This window comes from Lagopus muta, chromosome 8, assembly GCF_023343835.1.
Source record: "Lagopus muta isolate bLagMut1 chromosome 8, bLagMut1 primary, whole genome shotgun sequence".
Lineage (NCBI taxonomy): Eukaryota > Metazoa > Chordata > Aves > Galliformes > Phasianidae > Lagopus > Lagopus muta.
Window position 1 is genome coordinate 14,413,666 of NC_064440.1, and position 16,325 is coordinate 14,429,990.

Genomic DNA, 16,325 nt, shown 5'->3' on the forward strand with positions numbered 1-16,325 from the left:
GGTGGGTGGGACCCTGCTCTGATCCCAGCTTTGCCTGCTTTGGAAGGTGGTGGCTCTGAAATTCATCCCCAAGGTGGGGCGGTCTGAGAAGGAGCTGAAGAACCTGCAGCGGGAAATTGAGATTATGAGAGGCCTCCATCACCCTAACATCATCCAGATGCTCGACAGCTTTGAGACTGACAAAGAGGTAAAGGGGCCTGTGTGGGGGCAGGTACTTTTGCTTGGTTGGGCAGGGGGTGTGTGCTATCACCTGCTATCTGTCTCAGTAGATACTCGTTACCAGTGTCTGTCTCAGGAGATACTGGTTACAGCCTTCCAGGGTTCTAGCAGCATTTATAGCCAGCCAAGTTTGTTCAGTGCTCAGCTGTATCTCCACTATTGTTCAGTGCTGCAGACCTGCTTCCAGCCTATTCTTCTCCCTCACGTGGCCTAATTGGAGTTTCCTACTTTCTGGATACGGAGAGACCTTATGAGGGAATTGTCTTAGGACTGGGACCCAGCCTACTCATTGGTCAGTGTTTACCAGAGCCCTCCAGTAATTGGGCAGTAGATCAAAAGTATGCTCAAGGGAGTATTTCTACCACTGGGCTCTGAAATACCATTATATGCTTATCCCACTCCTTTACACTTCCCTGACTTCTGCTGCGTCTTCCAGATAAGTAGAGCTACAAAGGTTCAGTAGGGATGCGTCTGGGGGGTGTGCTTAAATGCCTCCACACTGCTCCTTTCTCCAGGTGGTGGTGGTGACTGACTATGCAGAGGGGGAGCTATTCCAGATCCTGGAGGACGATGGGAGTTTGCCCGAGGACCAGGTGATTGGCCACACAGGCTTTGCTGCAGGATGGAGGGAAAAGGATTTTTTAGCAGGCAGAGGGCTCTTTTGTGGGCATGGAGACATCAAAGGGGTGAAGGTGTCTCTGAGGCTTTGGCTGGCAGATTCTGAAGGGAATGAAAAGGCAGGGCAGCCAAACTGCAGGCAGTGGGTCACAGTGATCCCACTGACCTTGTTCTCCCCGTTCCTTCTACAAGAGTCAGAACACGTGGCTGCTGCCTCAGCCTTCGGCTCACTCCTCCCTCAGAGAGGAGCTGCTGGCCCAAGGCTGAGGCAGGTCCCTGCCCCAAACAGGGCAAGGGCAAGAGTTGGGGTACTGGAATGAAGCTCTCATGTCTCTGGCAGGTGCAGACCATCGCTGCCCAGCTGGTCTCTGCTCTCTATTACCTGCACTCCCACCGTATCTTGCACCGTGACATGAAACCCCAGAACATCCTCCTGGGCAAAGACGGCATCATCAAGCTCTGTGACTTTGGGTGCGTGCGGGTGACCTGCTAAGGAGGATGTGTAGGCTTGGGGCATCCAAGGAATGTCCTGGAGCTGTAGAGGAGAAGGGGAGGTGTGGAAGGGGACTTGCGTTCTGCACATATTCAGGGACTAGCAGGTGTGGGGAATTTGAGATTCCGGAGGGGACAGGATATTGATGACTCATGGGGTCTCCTTAGGAGCTGCAGTGGCTGCTCCAGCCTGAAATGGCCACCTGTGTTTTGCTCTGAGCAGGTTTGCACGTGCTATGAGCATCCACACCATGGTGCTGACTTCCATCAAGGGCACTCCGCTGTACATGTCCCCTGAGTTGGTGGAGGAGCGGCCGTATGACCACACAGCAGACTTATGGTCTGTGGGCTGCATCCTGTATGAGCTGTTCATGGGCACACCTCCCTTCTATACCAGCAGCATCTTCCAGCTTGTCAGCCTCATTGTCAAGGACCCTGTCAAATGGCCTAAGGCCATAAGCCCGGCCTTCAAGGTAAGGAACAAAGCCCTGTCTGTGGTGTAGGACCCATTGATGCAATAGCAGTTTTGGCTTTGTGTGCTGCTCTGGTTGATCATGCTTAGGTTTTCTCTCCCCTGATATGGATTTTGGAAGATAGTGAAGGAATGAGATCTTGGCCTTCTTGGAGGGGAGCTCTTACACTGCTATCCCTAGATAAATTGGGAAGCTGAGGCAGAGAGCAGAGGAATGATTTACTGTGCTAAGAAGGGAAGTGTCTTCCCACTGCCTGTCTGCCATCAGCACCAGATACGCTGTTTCCCAGGGTGAGACAAAGAGCCCAGGGGTCCTGAGTGTTATTTCTGTGGGAGGCTGGTGGGAGTGCTGTATTCATTTTTGCATGTGTGGTGTCTGACGTTTGCACTGTGCTGCCTTGTAGAGCTTCCTGCAGGGACTGCTAATGAAGGATCCCCGCCAGCGCCTGTCGTGGCCGGAACTGCTGTCCCATCCCTTTGTTGCTGGACGGGTTACTGGTGAGTACCAAATCATTTCCACTTCTTGCTGCCTGGAGACTGGGAGCACCACCCTACCATTCTTTTTTTTTTCTACCCTGGTTTTTGCCTCCTTCCTCTCAGCTTCCACCAACCCCTAGCTCCTGCCCCTGGGGTTGCTCTGGGTCCCCCAGGGTTCTCCTGGGATTGCAGAGCTGGTTACTCTCCTTGCATCTCAAGAAAGAGCTGCTGAAATTCTGCTCCTGCCTTCTCAGTGATTGATGACACGGAAGAGCATGGGATCTCAAACCCCTTCACCACCAAGCTGTCCCCAGAGCTACAGGCCCTGAAGGAGCAGCAAGCCCATTCCCTGGCCCCTAGGAGTGGCCAGTCCAGGATCCTGAGAAAGGCTCGGCAGAAGATGGCTGAGGAGGCACAGAAAAAGGTGGAGAAAAGTGTGGAATTCTCTGGACTGCACCTCATGGTTATGTCAAAGGAAGGGCTCTTAAATGGGACTGAGGGGAAAGACTGAAGGAAGGTGGGCAAGGCTGGTGTAATGGTTACATACAAGGCAGGACTGTGGGGTCATTGTTGTGGTGGGGCTCTTCTCACTGAGTCTCACTGAGTCTCCCTGACTAAACTTCTCTGCCATCTCCCAGGGGCAGCTGAAGGCAAATACTACATCTATGAAGGACTCTGGCAAAGGACGTACCAGACTTAAACCCAGAGCAGCTTTTGAAAAGGCAGCCCTTGAGGAGGAGGAGCTACCAGCATCCTTCAAAGAGAAGAATTCAGGTGTCCTGCAAGGAAAGAACAGCATGGCAGAGTGGCAACTGGAGGCGCCTATTCCAAGCCCACGGTGAGGGAAGGCTGGGACTGGGAAAAAGAGAGGAAAGTGGGGTAGCTCATTGACTGGGCTGTTTCCTTGGCCAGGGAGCACAGCATCACACAAGATTATGAGCGGGAGTTTCCCCAGCCAGAAGCACTGCAGCTTGGTGTTGGCAGAGCAGAGCTGCAAGGCAGACAAAGCATCGAGGCTGTGGACCTGGAGAGCGAGGTAAGATGGTGTCCTGCGATAAGGACATCAGGGCCCAGTCCCTAGGGCCTGGTACTCAGACTCTGGGGTAGGCAGAATCTATGGCACCGACTCTCTCTTCTCCATGGTCAGGAGCTGGAGAGTGATGAGGAGTGGCAACACCTGATCGAGGCCACGGAGCCCTTGGCCATGCAGCTGAGCACGCCTCTGAGCCTCCTGAGGGACCCAGCCTTCCGGCATCGTGTCCAAGCCCGGCTTGCAGAATCTGCTCAGCAAGTGAGTGATGGCTGGTCCAGCTGACTGAGACTGGGGACATGGATGCTGCCTTCTTTCCTGGGGTTGGGAGCATTGGGAGATCCCCTGCTTCAGCTAGCAAGGAGTCCTGCTGCTTCCCCAGGAATCAGAGCTGCCTCACACACTTAGCTTGTCATCTCCTCCACTGTTGTCCCTTGCCCTGGAGGCTGGGGGGCAGCTATGTGGTTGATGGAGAGGCCATAAGTGCTGCTGATTGTGAGTCCTTCTGGCTTCTTGCTGCCCAGGTGCTGGAAGGGATGCTTGAGGGAGCATCCCATCTCCGTCCCGTACTTCGTGTTGTGGGAAATCTTCTGGCTACCCACTGTGACTCTGAGCTGCTGAACCTCTTTTGCCAAGAGCTGAATGTGCCATTGTCCCTGCTGCATCTGGCCAAGCAGATGCTGGAGAGTGGCAGCACTAAGCAGGTGGGTGTAGAACCCTAGGCAGACTGGGTTTCTCTCAGTCCTGCAGTGTGCCTGTGCTGTCACAGGTCTCTGTGTCCTGCTGGAGATGGTTCACAGGATCAGTGTCTCTTCCAGGCCCTGTTTAGAAGGGGGAAGATCTTGGCAAGGAAGGATCCTGCTGCAGTGGTGTCAGGCTGGCAGGCAGACAATTGCCACTTCATGTTTCTTTCTGCTTCCTGCAGCAGCCCTGGTGTATCACAGTGCTGACAGACCTCATCATGGTGACCACAGTTTACTTCAGCAGTGAATGCAGCCTAGAGGAGAGTGGACAGGACAGGTAGGAGCAGGGCAGGTGGGGCAAGGTGATGCACTCTGAGGCCTCTTGTGGCCACAGTAGAGAAGTAGGCAGGAAGGAGAAACTGTCATGTGGGGAAGCATCATGATAGATGTCACAGTTCTTACAAATGAGTACTTTCCATGGGGCTAATACAGGGGGAGGCACAGGTGATAAGTTCAGTTGTGCTGCTTGCCCTTTGCAGCCAGGGCTGTGAGGACCTGACCAGATCCTATCCTCATAGCCAGTGACTAGGTTTATCTGTTCTCTTTTGTGCTTGCTGCCTTCCTAAGCCTACAGACTTTCCAGGAGAGTGCCAACCACTTCCTAGCCCTGCTGCCAAATCTGCTGGCCGAGACAGCTGACAGTGAGATGAGACTCTGCCAGCAAAGCCTCCTGGTAAGCATGTCCCAGTCTCCCTGTTCCCCACTCTGTCCTCCCCTGACCAAAGCTGTGGGCTTGGGTGCATGTGTGAGTGGGGAGAGCTGCCTGCTCTGAGCTATGTGGCCTGGTGCTTTCTTGTCAGGGCCATTGTTGTATTTTTTCTGGGGGGGGGGGGGGGGGGGGGGGGAGGGTGGATCACATGCAGAACCTCAGATCCCTCAGAACCTCTCTGAGGGACACCTTCCTTGGCTGTACCTCCACGTGTACCCTTCTCTCAGCCAGCACATGGCTCCTATGCTGTAACAGTGGGACTTGAGTGGCTGGAGAGGAGACATTGGTCCCTGAAGCTCTAGCACGAGTGTTCTTCTTCCATCTCTGCTGTCCCCCACTAGTTTCCTCTGTGATTGTTTTTCTCTACCCTCCTACTTTTTATTTGCAGTAATAGCAATCTCTGTGTCTTCCCCAGTGCTTTACCCTGCTCTGTGAGAGCCTGGATGTGATGTGCCCCTCTATCTCTGTCCCCTTCTATGCCAGCCTGCGAGAGGAGAATGAGCCCCTGCTGGACAGACTCCTTCAGGGATTGATCTCTGAGCAACCTGCTCTGCAAGGTAGCACTAATGGCAGCTTACCACTTCCTCACAGGGTTCCTGGCAGGCTTTCCTTCTCTTTCAAGCCCTTGAGCTCTATAAGAGCACTGACTGCTGTTGCCAGGAGAAGGTGGCTGAGCTTATTTGCCCAAATCCCTCAAACATCTGCTACCTGGGGCTCTCCTGTTCTCTTCCTCAATTGCAGATCCTTTATAATCACCAAACATCTCTTGGCTTTCAGCTCCATCCTGCTGTTCCTCAGCACCCCTCATGCTTAGGATGTGTCTCCTGATGTGTCCTTTCCAGGTGCAGCAATGGAGGCCAAATCAGCTCATGACCAGAGACGATGCATGGCAGACCTTTTTACAGCTGCACTGGCAGCTGCCTGCAGCATCCCTCTGGCACGGAACAGCTGTTGGGAAGCCAAGCAGCAGGTCAGGCCACTTCTTTTTGCAGGGCAAAGATGTGTGCTCTCCATGGGATCAACAGCCCTCTCGAGAAGAATCTCTTTTTCAGCAGTAGAGTTTAGGGCTGGGGTCCTCCGAGTTTGTTGGCAGAGGGGCTGTAATTTGCAGGCTGCTCCTCCTGATCTAAGAGCTGAGCCTCAGAGTCTAAGAACTGGGGTTAGGAACATGGGGGAGGGGGAACTCTGGGTTCAGCCCTTAATGGTTCCTGTCTGTCTCAAGTTAGCCATTAAGTAATTGAGTCTAAGGATTCCTGACTGTATGGGAACTGCTGAGTCGCAGCCTGAACCTCTGATTGATCACCTGAGGTGAGCCAGGAGCCAGCCACAGGAGCACAGGTGAAGGCAATTCACCTGTGCTGCTGGAAGGGGTGGAGCCAGGCTCCACCCCTTCTAGGCTTATTTAAGAGGTGGCTACTAGTGGGGAAGGATCTCTTCTGGAGATCACCTTTGCTGGTGTTTTGTGAGTGGGCCCAGGATAGGGGTAAGCTTTCTATTTATTCTCTTTGTTATCATAGTCTGCTTTGCCTAACTCTCTTATTTGTTTGTGATTATAACATCCTAAAATTCTTTGATTGTACACTGACTCAATTAAAAGGCTCACGCTTAAGGCTTGACATAGTGAAGGGCTAAATAAAAGATTGGGTTAACAGAGAAATGCAAAGGGTTCTTGTAAGTTTTTGATATGAATTGTAGAAAATCTGAGATCAAACTGAATAAGAGGAAAAACAAGAATAGAGATTTATGCTTGATGACTGAGTTCAACTCTAAGTCAACATATAAAGAAGCAGAGCAGGCATCTTACCTTACCCATGTCAGCTCAGGGACTGTGCATCAAAGCAGTGCTGGGTTGTGGCAGATGAGCATGCGTGCGTGAAAACAGGTACTGCTGTGTAGGAAGCAATGCCTTCTTCTGTTAATCTGTTGTTAGTATGGAACTTCTTAGTCTGTGTAATGCTTCAGGTGCCTGAAATATATAACAGATTGATTTCTACAGGTTGCTCAGGAGATAGCTGGAAAGCTTATGAATGGAGAGTGCCAGCAGCTTGGGAAGTTGCTGGGGAAGCTGGAGCACCCAAATTGCTCCTTGAATGTTCTGAAGGTAATGACCTCATTCATTTATCTGGCTGTTCCCCAAGTTCCTAGTCCCAGGCCAGGGGAACTTCCTTTGGGAAGTGGGAGCTGTAGGTTCAGCCCTTAATAACTTGGTCTTGAGAAGTGAGCCCACAATAGCCATGGAGTGTGACTAGGATGGGCCTGATCACTGTGTCTCTGCCACCTGGGCAGCTGTACAGCTTTCCCTTCTGTCTTGCAGATCCTCTACACTGGCTGCTATGCCAGCCCGAGTCTGTGCCAGCACCTGGGGAAGAGCCAGCAAGTATGGGACTTCCTCATGCAGCTCTCAAAGGGCAAGGTAGAACTTCACTGCAGCCCCTGTGATTGGGTAGGAGTGCATGACCCATTTCTTTGGGTGCTGCTTACACCAGGATGGGTGTTGTGGGAAGAAAAGTGTGTGATGGAGCTCAATCTGTAGAGTGCAGTTGTTGTCTTCCTTCCAGGTCTCAGAAGCATTCCCTCCTCCCCTCTCAGTCTTGCTGTTCCCCTGTGACTCCTGCTCCCTTGGCAGGTCCCCATGGCGGAGGTGACTCAAAGGGTGGCCTGTGAGGCCTCCCTATACCTGCTGACCCTGCTTACCCTGCAGCCCCAGGCCTCTCCTTCCAGGTAAGCACCAGCTTTTATCTGTGGGTAAAGTAGGAGCATTCCCTGTCCTGTACAAGTCTCTGCCCTACACTCTACTCAGAGCTAGGCTTCTGGTCCTGCTGATCCCTCTGATCCTGATGCCTAGATGGATGCTGGGGATGCACTAGGGACAGAGAATGGTGAAGGAAACTCTGTAAATGAGGAATCACTTGTCTTCCTGCAAAGTGGCTTCTTCCCATCCTTGGGAGTATTTGGATGCTGCTGCTCAGTTGGATGTACAGGCCTGGAAATACAGCACTGTGAGGAGGGCTTACTGCCAGTGTTTCACCTCTGGTTCCTGTGTTTCAGGCTTGAGGAGGTGGTTACCCTGGCCCTGGATCTGCTCACTCAGTCTCCTGTCATATCTGTTGTGGTAAGTCTGTCCATTCTGCCAGAGGTGCCGTGAGGAATCCTGCAGAGCCCCACATCCCAATTGGGTTTTACTGTTGCTTCCTCAGGGTGGGATGGGATGGGTGCAGCTGATCTGTCCTTGCCCTAGTCTAATGGATTAAGAGCGGATAGGCAAGTCCTAAAGGTGCTGAGCTCTGTTTCTTCTCACAGGGTGCTGCAGCATTCCTCCTGACACAGCTTGATCAGCGTGGGGTGCCTGTTGCACTTGGAGGAAAAGAAATCTTAACAGCAGTGACAAACGCACTGATGGAGCCTGCTGAGGTATGGAATAGGGCCTGAGGAGCAGGGGGGCCTTGCTGTCACCCCAGTACAAAGGTTTGCAGGCAAAGATGGAGTAAGAAAGATATGGGGTCTGCTGCTGCTTCCCTCAGAGCAGTGCTCAGATCCAGCCTGTCCCACATTCTTCTACAGTTGCATTTCTCCCTGCCTATGGGTGCTGGTCTCTACGATGGGATCATTTTCCTCCTGTTGAAGCTGCTTGCACAGGTACCGGCCTTCCTTTCACCCTTTGCCTGGGCCAGGTGTGGGGATGCGGAGGCCAGAGTGTGGATTGGTGGTGAAGGATGGGAAAAACAGGAAACTGTAGAGCTTTAGCTGAACGGTGCAACCCCATGAAAGTCACCTAGGGTTGTCTGTGGAGCTCAGGAGGGTTGATGGGAGGATGACAGGGAGAGAGGAGTGACTTATGGATGTATCAGAGTGGGAGATAATAGAAATGCCCTGAGACTGGTGCCATCAGCAGGGGCAGGAGGGCTGTAGGCTGTTTGGTTCCCTCTTTACTCTTTGGGCGATCCAGCCCTGGCTTCCCTGGGACCATGGGGCTGGTAGAATCATAAACTGGAACCCTGGAGAACAGCCTGGAAGCCTGTTAACACTTTTCTCCCCATACGTAGGAGGATGTAGCTGTGGAACAGAGCTTTTCTGCCTCAGAGTTGTGGAGCGTGGTGTGGCGTTGTGTTCCTGCAGTGCTTTGCATGGGTGGCAGTGGAGCAGCACTGGAGGGAAACAGCCCAGAGGCAGGGCCCCCTGTGGCAGAGCCAGACTGGAGCCTTCTCTCACCTCAAGGTAGGAGCTGTGGGTGAAAAAAGGTATCTGTCCTGTACCCTCCTCCTCATCCTGCTCTCAGGCTTGCTCACATCTCTATCCCCATCATCATCTGATTCCTAGGCCAGAGGGTTCAGGGATTGTTCTTGAGGATTGTTGACCTTCTGCAGAGAGTGAGGGCTCTATGCAGCACAGGCAGACAGAAAAGAGGAGACTTTTTCAGTCTTCCCTAGTTTTGCCTCTCTGCCATGCTGTTCCTCCTGCAGGCACACTGCTTTTCTTAAGCCTGGCCCTCTTCATCTTCACTCGTGAGACCCACCGGTGCCTGCCTCAGCTCACCCAGTCCCATGGTGTCCTCATGATGATGCTGAAGACACTGCTGTCTCCTCGCTTCCTGGCGTGTCTGGCACAGACGTGAGTCGGGAAGGCTGAAGTGGGCAGTGCTCAACAGCTGATTTTTATTTTTATTCCCCCCCATCATCTCTGTATTAAGCCCAGTCTCTCTAACAAATTCAGGCAAGCAAGGGAGAATGGAGAGGCTGAGCTCATCCCAGCTGTAGTGATGCAGGCCTGCCAGCTCCTCTGTTTTCCTTTTGCCCTGGATGTGGATGAAGACACCATAGCATTAGTCATCGAGGCAGTGAGAGACTCCCAGATTCCTCCCCAGCTACTGCAGGTACACTTCTACCCCCACCTTTGTCTTCCCCTCCATAAACTGGAGACAATTCCCCACATCGCAGCCCATGTTGGCACTGCTGTTTGTACCCAGCTGGGGACAACACTTGAGTGCCATACAGCCCTCAGTGCAAGGATGATGCCCTCAGCACTACTGTGTCTCCTTTCTCCTTAGGTCTGCTGTCACCATCTGCCTTTGTCAGACACTGAGCTCCCCATGAGCCTCCTATGCCGCCTTGTTGTGTCCGATGAGCAGGTCACAGACCAAATAGCAAGGGAGGCTGCTGCCTCAGAGCACATCACTGCCTACTTGAGTACTGTCCTGTTTTCAGGCAGCCTCACGCTCACAACTGACCTGCTGTCTCTCTTGACTCACGTGGCTCGGACCTGTCCAGAGCACCTGCCCTTCCTCCAGAGGATTTTAGGGGGTTCAGACATGACCTACCACGCACTGACCCACCTACTCAGCCACCAGGAACACCCCATACGGGCCAAAACCTGCAATCTGCTGGGCAACCTGCTCCGCCATAGCCATGGCTTTCCCCAGGTGTTGCAGAACCAGCCTGGCTTACTGGAGAGCCTGCTGGTGTGTCTGGCTGATGAGGATGAGGCTGTGCGCAAGGCAGCCAGCTTTGCAGTGGGTAATGCTGCTTATCACGAGTCCTCCCCAGCCGGGACTCTGGGCAAGGCCGTGCCCAGGCTGACGCAGCTGCTGAGCGATCAGCAGGCCAAGACACGCTGCAATGCAGCCTCAGCCCTTGGCAATTTGGGCCGGCGCTCGGCAGAGCTCGGGGAGTTGCTTGTGGAGAGTGGGACGCCACGCATCCTCCTGGAGGTGGCCTGCTGGGATCCCCAGGCCAGTGTGCGGGAGGAAGCACTTATGGCTCTGTGCGCTGTCAGCCAGCACCCTGGGATACAACAGGTATCGGCCCTCACCCCTCTTGTGGAACAGCCAGTGGTATCGAGGGGACGATGCAGGGCTGACTGCTGATTGCTGTGCCTCTGTCCACAGGTGTTGCTCTCCCTCAGGGCCAGTGACCAGCTGGCTGCGCTAGCCGGCAGTGACTCCTGGCCCACGGTTGGGGGCAGCCCCCGGCCTTCATCTGCACGCCACTGCCAGAAGCTCATCCGCCTCCTCACACCCCTGCAGAGCACCTGAGGGAGCCCAGTGAGTCCACACAAGCTACGTGTGTCTGGCTCGTGCCCTGCGCTGCTGAGAAGGGCTGAAGCCAGCAGTCACCCCGATGCTGGCATCGGGATGGGAGAAACGCACCTTCTGACCCACAGTGACTGCTGGCTGCCCCAGGGAGCTCTGCCTGGCCTCTCCGGCTGTGCCCTGGATGCACTTATTAGAGCTGAGGATGATGACACCTACAGCGCGTTGCTGCAGCACACCCGGGCTGCGTATGGCTCTGATCAGAAGCGCCAGTCTGCGGCGTTGTACCGAGGAACCCTTCTCACGTGGAGCTTTTTTCGGAACAAGTGCCTGCGATCTCCAGGACAGTTCCCCCATTTTCAGCCGCAGCACTGGGCGGTGGCCGTGCCCGCTCCTGCCGTCCGTCCTCACTGCGTCCCTCTAACTACCGCCTATTCGGCCGCCAGGGGGCGCTGCGGGCGCGTGGCGCGGTGCACGTCGGGAGTTGTAGTCCTGCCCGCCGCCCGCGGGGCTGCCGGGATACGCGGTCACGTGGCAGCGCGGCGCCGGCCGGGATCCCCATGGTAACGGCGGGCCGTCCGCGGGCGGTGCGGGTCGGGGCGCGGCGGGCGGTGAGTACGGGCCGAACCCCCCGCACCCCTCTTGAGGGCCGCGCCCCGTTTTCCGGTGAGGAGCGGGTCCCCGCGGGAGCCTCCTCGATCCCGATCTCCTTTATCGCCGGGGCTCCCGCTTTAAGGCCTCCCCCCGGGAAAGGCCTCCGTCGCGGCCCGCCCCGGGGCTCGGCGGGTCCCCGCTGTGCTGCGGGAGGGCTGAGGCGCGGCCCTCTCGGCACGTGGCTGGAAGTGCGCCTGCGGGCTGCGCTGCCGCGTGTCCCGGCCCGGCACGTGCTGTGCCTGGCGCCCCGACCCTCCGGCACAACCGTTCTGGGGTTGTTTGGGGGCTGCTTCCCCACTTGAACCTCTACCTCTCCCCGTGTCTTCAACGCGGGCAGCTCTGCTTCTGAGAGGCAACCGTGTGGGGTGAGGTGATTGCAGAATGTGTTTCTTCTCGGAGTGCTGAAGCTCCGGTTTCAACTGGGAAGGGTCTTCATCATATACCCGGGGCTTTTTTTTTTTTTTTAATTAACCAAAATATACTAAGAAAAGAGGCTGGACAAAGAATTGGTGTGTGTTGAACTAATTCACAGTTCTTGTTTCCTTGTTTGCTGTTATTTTATACTTGCACCACTCACCACAAAACTTCCATGCTTATGTTGTTTCTGTGCCCCAGACTGAGCGCAGCCAGGCAGTGTGAGAGCGCAGCGACCTGTGCTGCTCTCTCCTGCTGTTCCTCCCACTGTGAAGCTGGATGGAGAGTGCTGTCCCATCAGCTTGTTCTGCCGGGGTCTGCAGGAAGGTGCTCTGGACCTTTTTGTTGTAACTGTCAAGGCTGTGAAATGCTGCATGTTTTAACTGCTTATTTTTAACCCAGATTTATTTCCACACTCTCATCATATCATCGGCTAGCGGCTGAGGAGGTATGATTTAGGGCAGGGACTTTCCAGCTTCACTGATGAGAAAATACAGAATTCTCTGCTTTTCTGTCACTGACCCCCATTGGTGGCCTGGAGACTGTTGGCAGGGAATCTCTGTTCTATCAATACCAAGAGGTTGCTATGAAGGCTCAGGGAAATGCCTTGCCCAGCCCTTAGAGCTGGGGCAGGGTGGCAGCCTTGCTGCTTGCTAGCAGTTTTGCTCCATGTTCAGGACTTTTTGTTTTCTGTCATTGCCGCTGCGCTCACAGAGCAGTCAGCCCACTGCTTCCAACAGTGTCTTGTTAGCACGGAGTTCAGCCCTCTGTTATTTCAGCTTTCCCTCTGTGATGAAGCCACAGCTTTTCTGCCTAATCATGCTGAAGTCCCTCGTCTCATCTGGCACCATGCGCTGACGTCCTGAAAGCAGTGAGAAACGTGCAAAGTCCCCTGTGACTCAGGCAGCTCAGCTCTTGTCGTCCAGTGCAGCGTGGAGGCCCCAGCCTGCGCAGGGAGCAGCTGCTTGCTTGTGCCCTGGGGTGAGGCCCTGGCTGGGCCCCAGCTCTTGGTTTGGTGCCTGCTGCCTGTATGGCTGCCTGCCTTGCTTTGGGGAGCAGTGCCCTTCTCGCAGTTTCTCTTAGGTGTGGAATTGAAAGTCACAGCTGTTCAATGGAAGTGAACGGCCTCAGCATAAAAGCAATCCCTGGATGCAGATGGAATTTGCTGACACATCCAAACCACATCTGGTTTCTCCCTGGTGTCTCTCCTTGACTGGAGTGGCCAAATGCAAACTTTGGTATCTTGTAGTCTGCACTGAATAGGGGAGGAATTGCTCATTGCCCCACACCTTTAGTTTTGCACCCAGAAGAGGACAGCTGTCCTATGGGCGTTCCTGGGGCAGCTGAGCTGTCTCTAAGCCTTCTTGTCCTTGCACACTTGCTTTCATGGCTGGCAGCGGCATCCCATCCTCTTCTCTTGGAGCTCACGGGTGGCCTGATGTGTTTGTGTATGGTGTTGTGCAACTCCATGCTGAGTTTGGGGCTGCTTCTTTCTTGGAGCTCACCTAAATGAGGGTGGTTTCCATGCTGTTGGAACATGAGTTTGTGTCTTGTTACTGGGCATACCAGGAGCTCAGGCACGCACAGTAAGTCACAGTGCTTGATTCTGTTGAAAGCTTTAATTTTTTTTTTTTAAGCTGAATAGGTCCTTATGAAAGGGGTATTGGCTTTAAATCCTGTTTGTGTTGTATTGTTGTTAACTCTCTTGTTCAGGCATTAATGGAATGCTGTAAAGCTTCAAGTGAGGGATGTGGTGTGACCTCAGATCTCCCTTATTAAAAAACTTGATCCTTTCTGACTGTAAAGAGCAAGGCTGAAAGCGTGACATAGAAAATAACACCAGATCACACATATCTGACTTTGTTTCCTTTCCACTCCTGTGACTTTTGGATGCATGAGGCTGACAGCATGTTATCAGGTCAGCTCACAGCCCATGCATTTGCAAGCTCTTGTTATTTTAAGTGTGTCACCACAGCTGAGTTTAAAATAACCTTCCTGCTTAAACTCACGTGTCAGAGGCTTGCTTTGCTCCTGTGCTCTTTGGGGCTCATCCTTTCTCTGGAAGCAGCTCTGCTAGGAGTCCAGCAAGGGTAGAGCTGGAGGAGCTCTGCTCCCCTGCTGCCTCTCGGTGGGACACACAGGGCAGGGGCATGTGGTGGTCCCTGCAGTGTGAGAGTCGTCAGGGCTGTGGCTGCGCTCCAGCTGACGTCCCAAGCAGGCTGTGTGGTAATAAAAGGTGCTAGCTGAATAACTGTGAGCAGGTGCAGCTCTACAGTCACCATAATGTGACAACCTTAGCCTCTTTATTTATTGTGTGTCAATAAGCCCAAGCCAAAATCCATTAATTACCAGTAATGATGTTTGGGCTGGACTTCCAGCCCTGCCAATTCACCCTGGGAGCGGAGCAGGGCTTTTCCCAGCTCATGTTTCCACAATAAGACTTCCAAATGTTGTTGTACTGCTGTTGTGAGTGCCAGTGGGGACTGCTGCCCTTTGACCTTCCTGGCCAGACCCCTGCCAGAGGCAGAGGTGAGTGAAGCAGAAAGGAGAAATCTCAGTGAAGGGCGCCCAGTGGTGATGTGGTGGCTGTCTGAAGCCATGGGGCTGTGGCAGCTGCTGTCCTGTGGTGTCCATTGCCTGGCACCTGAGAATGCTTGCATCCCCTCTGCTTCTTCGGGATGCCTCACTGAGCTGTCTCTAAGGTCACCCAAAGTGGAGGAATTCTAGGGAGGCACTCAATGCCCATTGCTTGGGCATTGTTTCTGGGCCTAGCAAGCCTCTTCCCTATCAGGTTGATGCATCTCCTTGTCCTGCAGCTGCTGTACCACCGTATGTAAGCCTCTGGTGCACTCCAAATCCCTTGTTACAGCTCTATCAGGGCAAATCGCTTTTATTTTTATAGTGAGATGAGGTGGGTATAGCTGCAAAGCCTGGAGGGATAAAGCACAGGTGGCTCCTGCTGGGTGGTCACACATGGCCAAGCTGCCAGCAAGGCACGGTGACCTCTCAGAAAGAGTCCCCTGCAGGCCAGGACACTGGGGATGCCTCCGTTAACCTCTTGGTATTTTAATTTTAGGATTTCATGTCTGTTTTCCTGGTGCGCTGGGGTCGCTTTAGGGTTTGAGTGTGCTTGTTTGGCTGGGCATGCAGGTGCCAAGCTCCAATACTTGTTTACTTGGGGGACTCGAGCCAAGCAGGTGGCAGTGTCTGAGCACAGCCTCCTTGCCCTGTGCTAATCGCTGTGAATGTCACAACATGGCCGGGCTGCTCGCTGCTCACTGATCGGGTGACACGGCATGACCCAGTTCTGGAGGGCATGTGCAGCTCCTGCAGGAGTGTTTTGGTGAGTAGTGGTGTGTCTGTGGGGCCAGAACGAAGCATCCCCAGGTTAGCAGGATCCTGGTGGTGCCCCTGCTGCCTTCTGAAGGTGGTGCAGCTCATCCACAGCTCTGAGTGTGGAGCGGAGCTGAGGCTTTCTGTACATCCTGACAGGGTAGTGGCTCCTTAAGGTCCTGTGCAGGATGTTTCCATCTCATACAGCATCTGGTTGGGATGCTGTTGGCCTGCTCTGAGCATGCATGGGAGACTGGGAGTGTGCGCAGGGTAGGGGTGAGCCTGACCCAGCCCTTTGGTGGACCTGCACTGTTCTCGTGGTGCTGCAGAGCAGCACTTCTGGTCTGGAAGCTACATTTCAAGTGCTGCAGCCCACGCTTGATTTTCAGGTGACAAAAGAGTGGTGTGCACTGCAAGACAATGAAGGGAGTGGGGGGTTGGTTAATGCCTTGCTTACCTTTCACTGCTTTTTTTGGGTGTGTTTTTCATTAAGCTTGAAAGCAATTTCTTATCGTGGCTGTATCCAGGGGGCCCTCCAGGCACGAGTTAAAGCAAGGCAAATATCTGGCACGTGCTTTGTTTTCTCTCTCTTCTCCCCAGGCAAAAGAATCATACAGGTGCAGTGCAATTGTTTGAGGAGGATTTAGGGCACCAAGTGCTGTGCAGCATTCTGGTCTGCTGGCTGCTCCTTCTAAGAGTATTTTCTGTAGGGCCACAATTAAAAAGAATGCATGTGTAGTGCAGGCAGTCTGTGCCTGGTACAGGTGATGGTGTTGGAAGAGCCCTGTGTTTTCTGTTTGCAGCCTTCTCACTCCTGGGCTTTTTCTGTGGAGTTACCAAAGCAAGAAACTTATTCATTGTCAAAGTAAAAGCTGAGGTTCTTGCTAAACTGTGTGACCTTGGGAGCTGGAGCCTTAAGGAAAGGAGAAAAACAAGAAACGTTTGGCAGCTGCTGTGGAGCCAGGAGAGCTGCCTTGCCTTGCCAGGCTAGTTGTGGCAGCCAGGGCAACCTCTGCTTTCACAAAGTCAAAGCTTTTGTGTGCACAGGAGTTTTCCCGGGACCCTTTGTAAGTTGTCCTTCATGTCCTCTGGTGTCAAGTGAGATGCCAACACTTTCTTTGCTGTGGTCTGGTCCAGAG

The 16,325-nt window shown here is 53.7% G+C and overlaps 1 protein-coding gene across 10 annotated transcripts in view; it reads left to right on the forward strand.

Moving 5' to 3' along the window:
- Nucleotides 1-16,325, forward strand: part of LOC125697169 (tubulin monoglutamylase TTLL4-like) — a 34,587-nt gene that overhangs the window by 628 nt on the left and 17,634 nt on the right. The window contains exons 2-26 of one of the 10 annotated variants that reach the window (XM_048953968.1): nucleotides 47-187; nucleotides 735-812; nucleotides 1,178-1,308; nucleotides 1,553-1,802; nucleotides 2,206-2,299; nucleotides 2,533-2,702; nucleotides 2,917-3,116; nucleotides 3,191-3,314; nucleotides 3,426-3,569; nucleotides 3,833-4,012; nucleotides 4,234-4,328; nucleotides 4,619-4,724; nucleotides 5,176-5,317; nucleotides 5,603-5,730; nucleotides 6,757-6,861; nucleotides 7,075-7,173; nucleotides 7,387-7,481; nucleotides 7,809-7,872; nucleotides 8,061-8,171; nucleotides 8,322-8,396; nucleotides 8,804-8,975; nucleotides 9,221-9,368; nucleotides 9,471-9,630; nucleotides 9,805-10,551; nucleotides 10,642-15,196. In XM_048953968.1, coding sequence (XP_048809925.1) covers nucleotides 47-187; nucleotides 735-812; nucleotides 1,178-1,308; nucleotides 1,553-1,802; nucleotides 2,206-2,299; nucleotides 2,533-2,702; nucleotides 2,917-3,116; nucleotides 3,191-3,314; nucleotides 3,426-3,569; nucleotides 3,833-4,012; nucleotides 4,234-4,328; nucleotides 4,619-4,724; nucleotides 5,176-5,317; nucleotides 5,603-5,730; nucleotides 6,757-6,861; nucleotides 7,075-7,173; nucleotides 7,387-7,481; nucleotides 7,809-7,872; nucleotides 8,061-8,171; nucleotides 8,322-8,396; nucleotides 8,804-8,975; nucleotides 9,221-9,368; nucleotides 9,471-9,630; nucleotides 9,805-10,551; nucleotides 10,642-10,788 — 3,906 coding nt within the window. In that variant the 3' untranslated portion in view covers nucleotides 10,789-15,196. Of the gene's footprint in view, nucleotides 1-46; nucleotides 188-734; nucleotides 813-1,177; nucleotides 1,309-1,552; nucleotides 1,803-2,205; nucleotides 2,300-2,532; nucleotides 2,703-2,916; nucleotides 3,117-3,190; nucleotides 3,315-3,425; nucleotides 3,570-3,832; nucleotides 4,013-4,233; nucleotides 4,329-4,618; nucleotides 4,725-5,175; nucleotides 5,318-5,602; nucleotides 5,731-6,756; nucleotides 6,862-7,074; nucleotides 7,174-7,386; nucleotides 7,482-7,808; nucleotides 7,873-8,060; nucleotides 8,172-8,321; nucleotides 8,397-8,803; nucleotides 8,976-9,220; nucleotides 9,369-9,470; nucleotides 9,631-9,804; nucleotides 10,552-10,641; nucleotides 15,197-16,325 lie in introns of those variants that run through there. The other 9 variants (XM_048953969.1, XM_048953967.1, XM_048953970.1 and 6 more) reach the window with 9 other exon arrangements.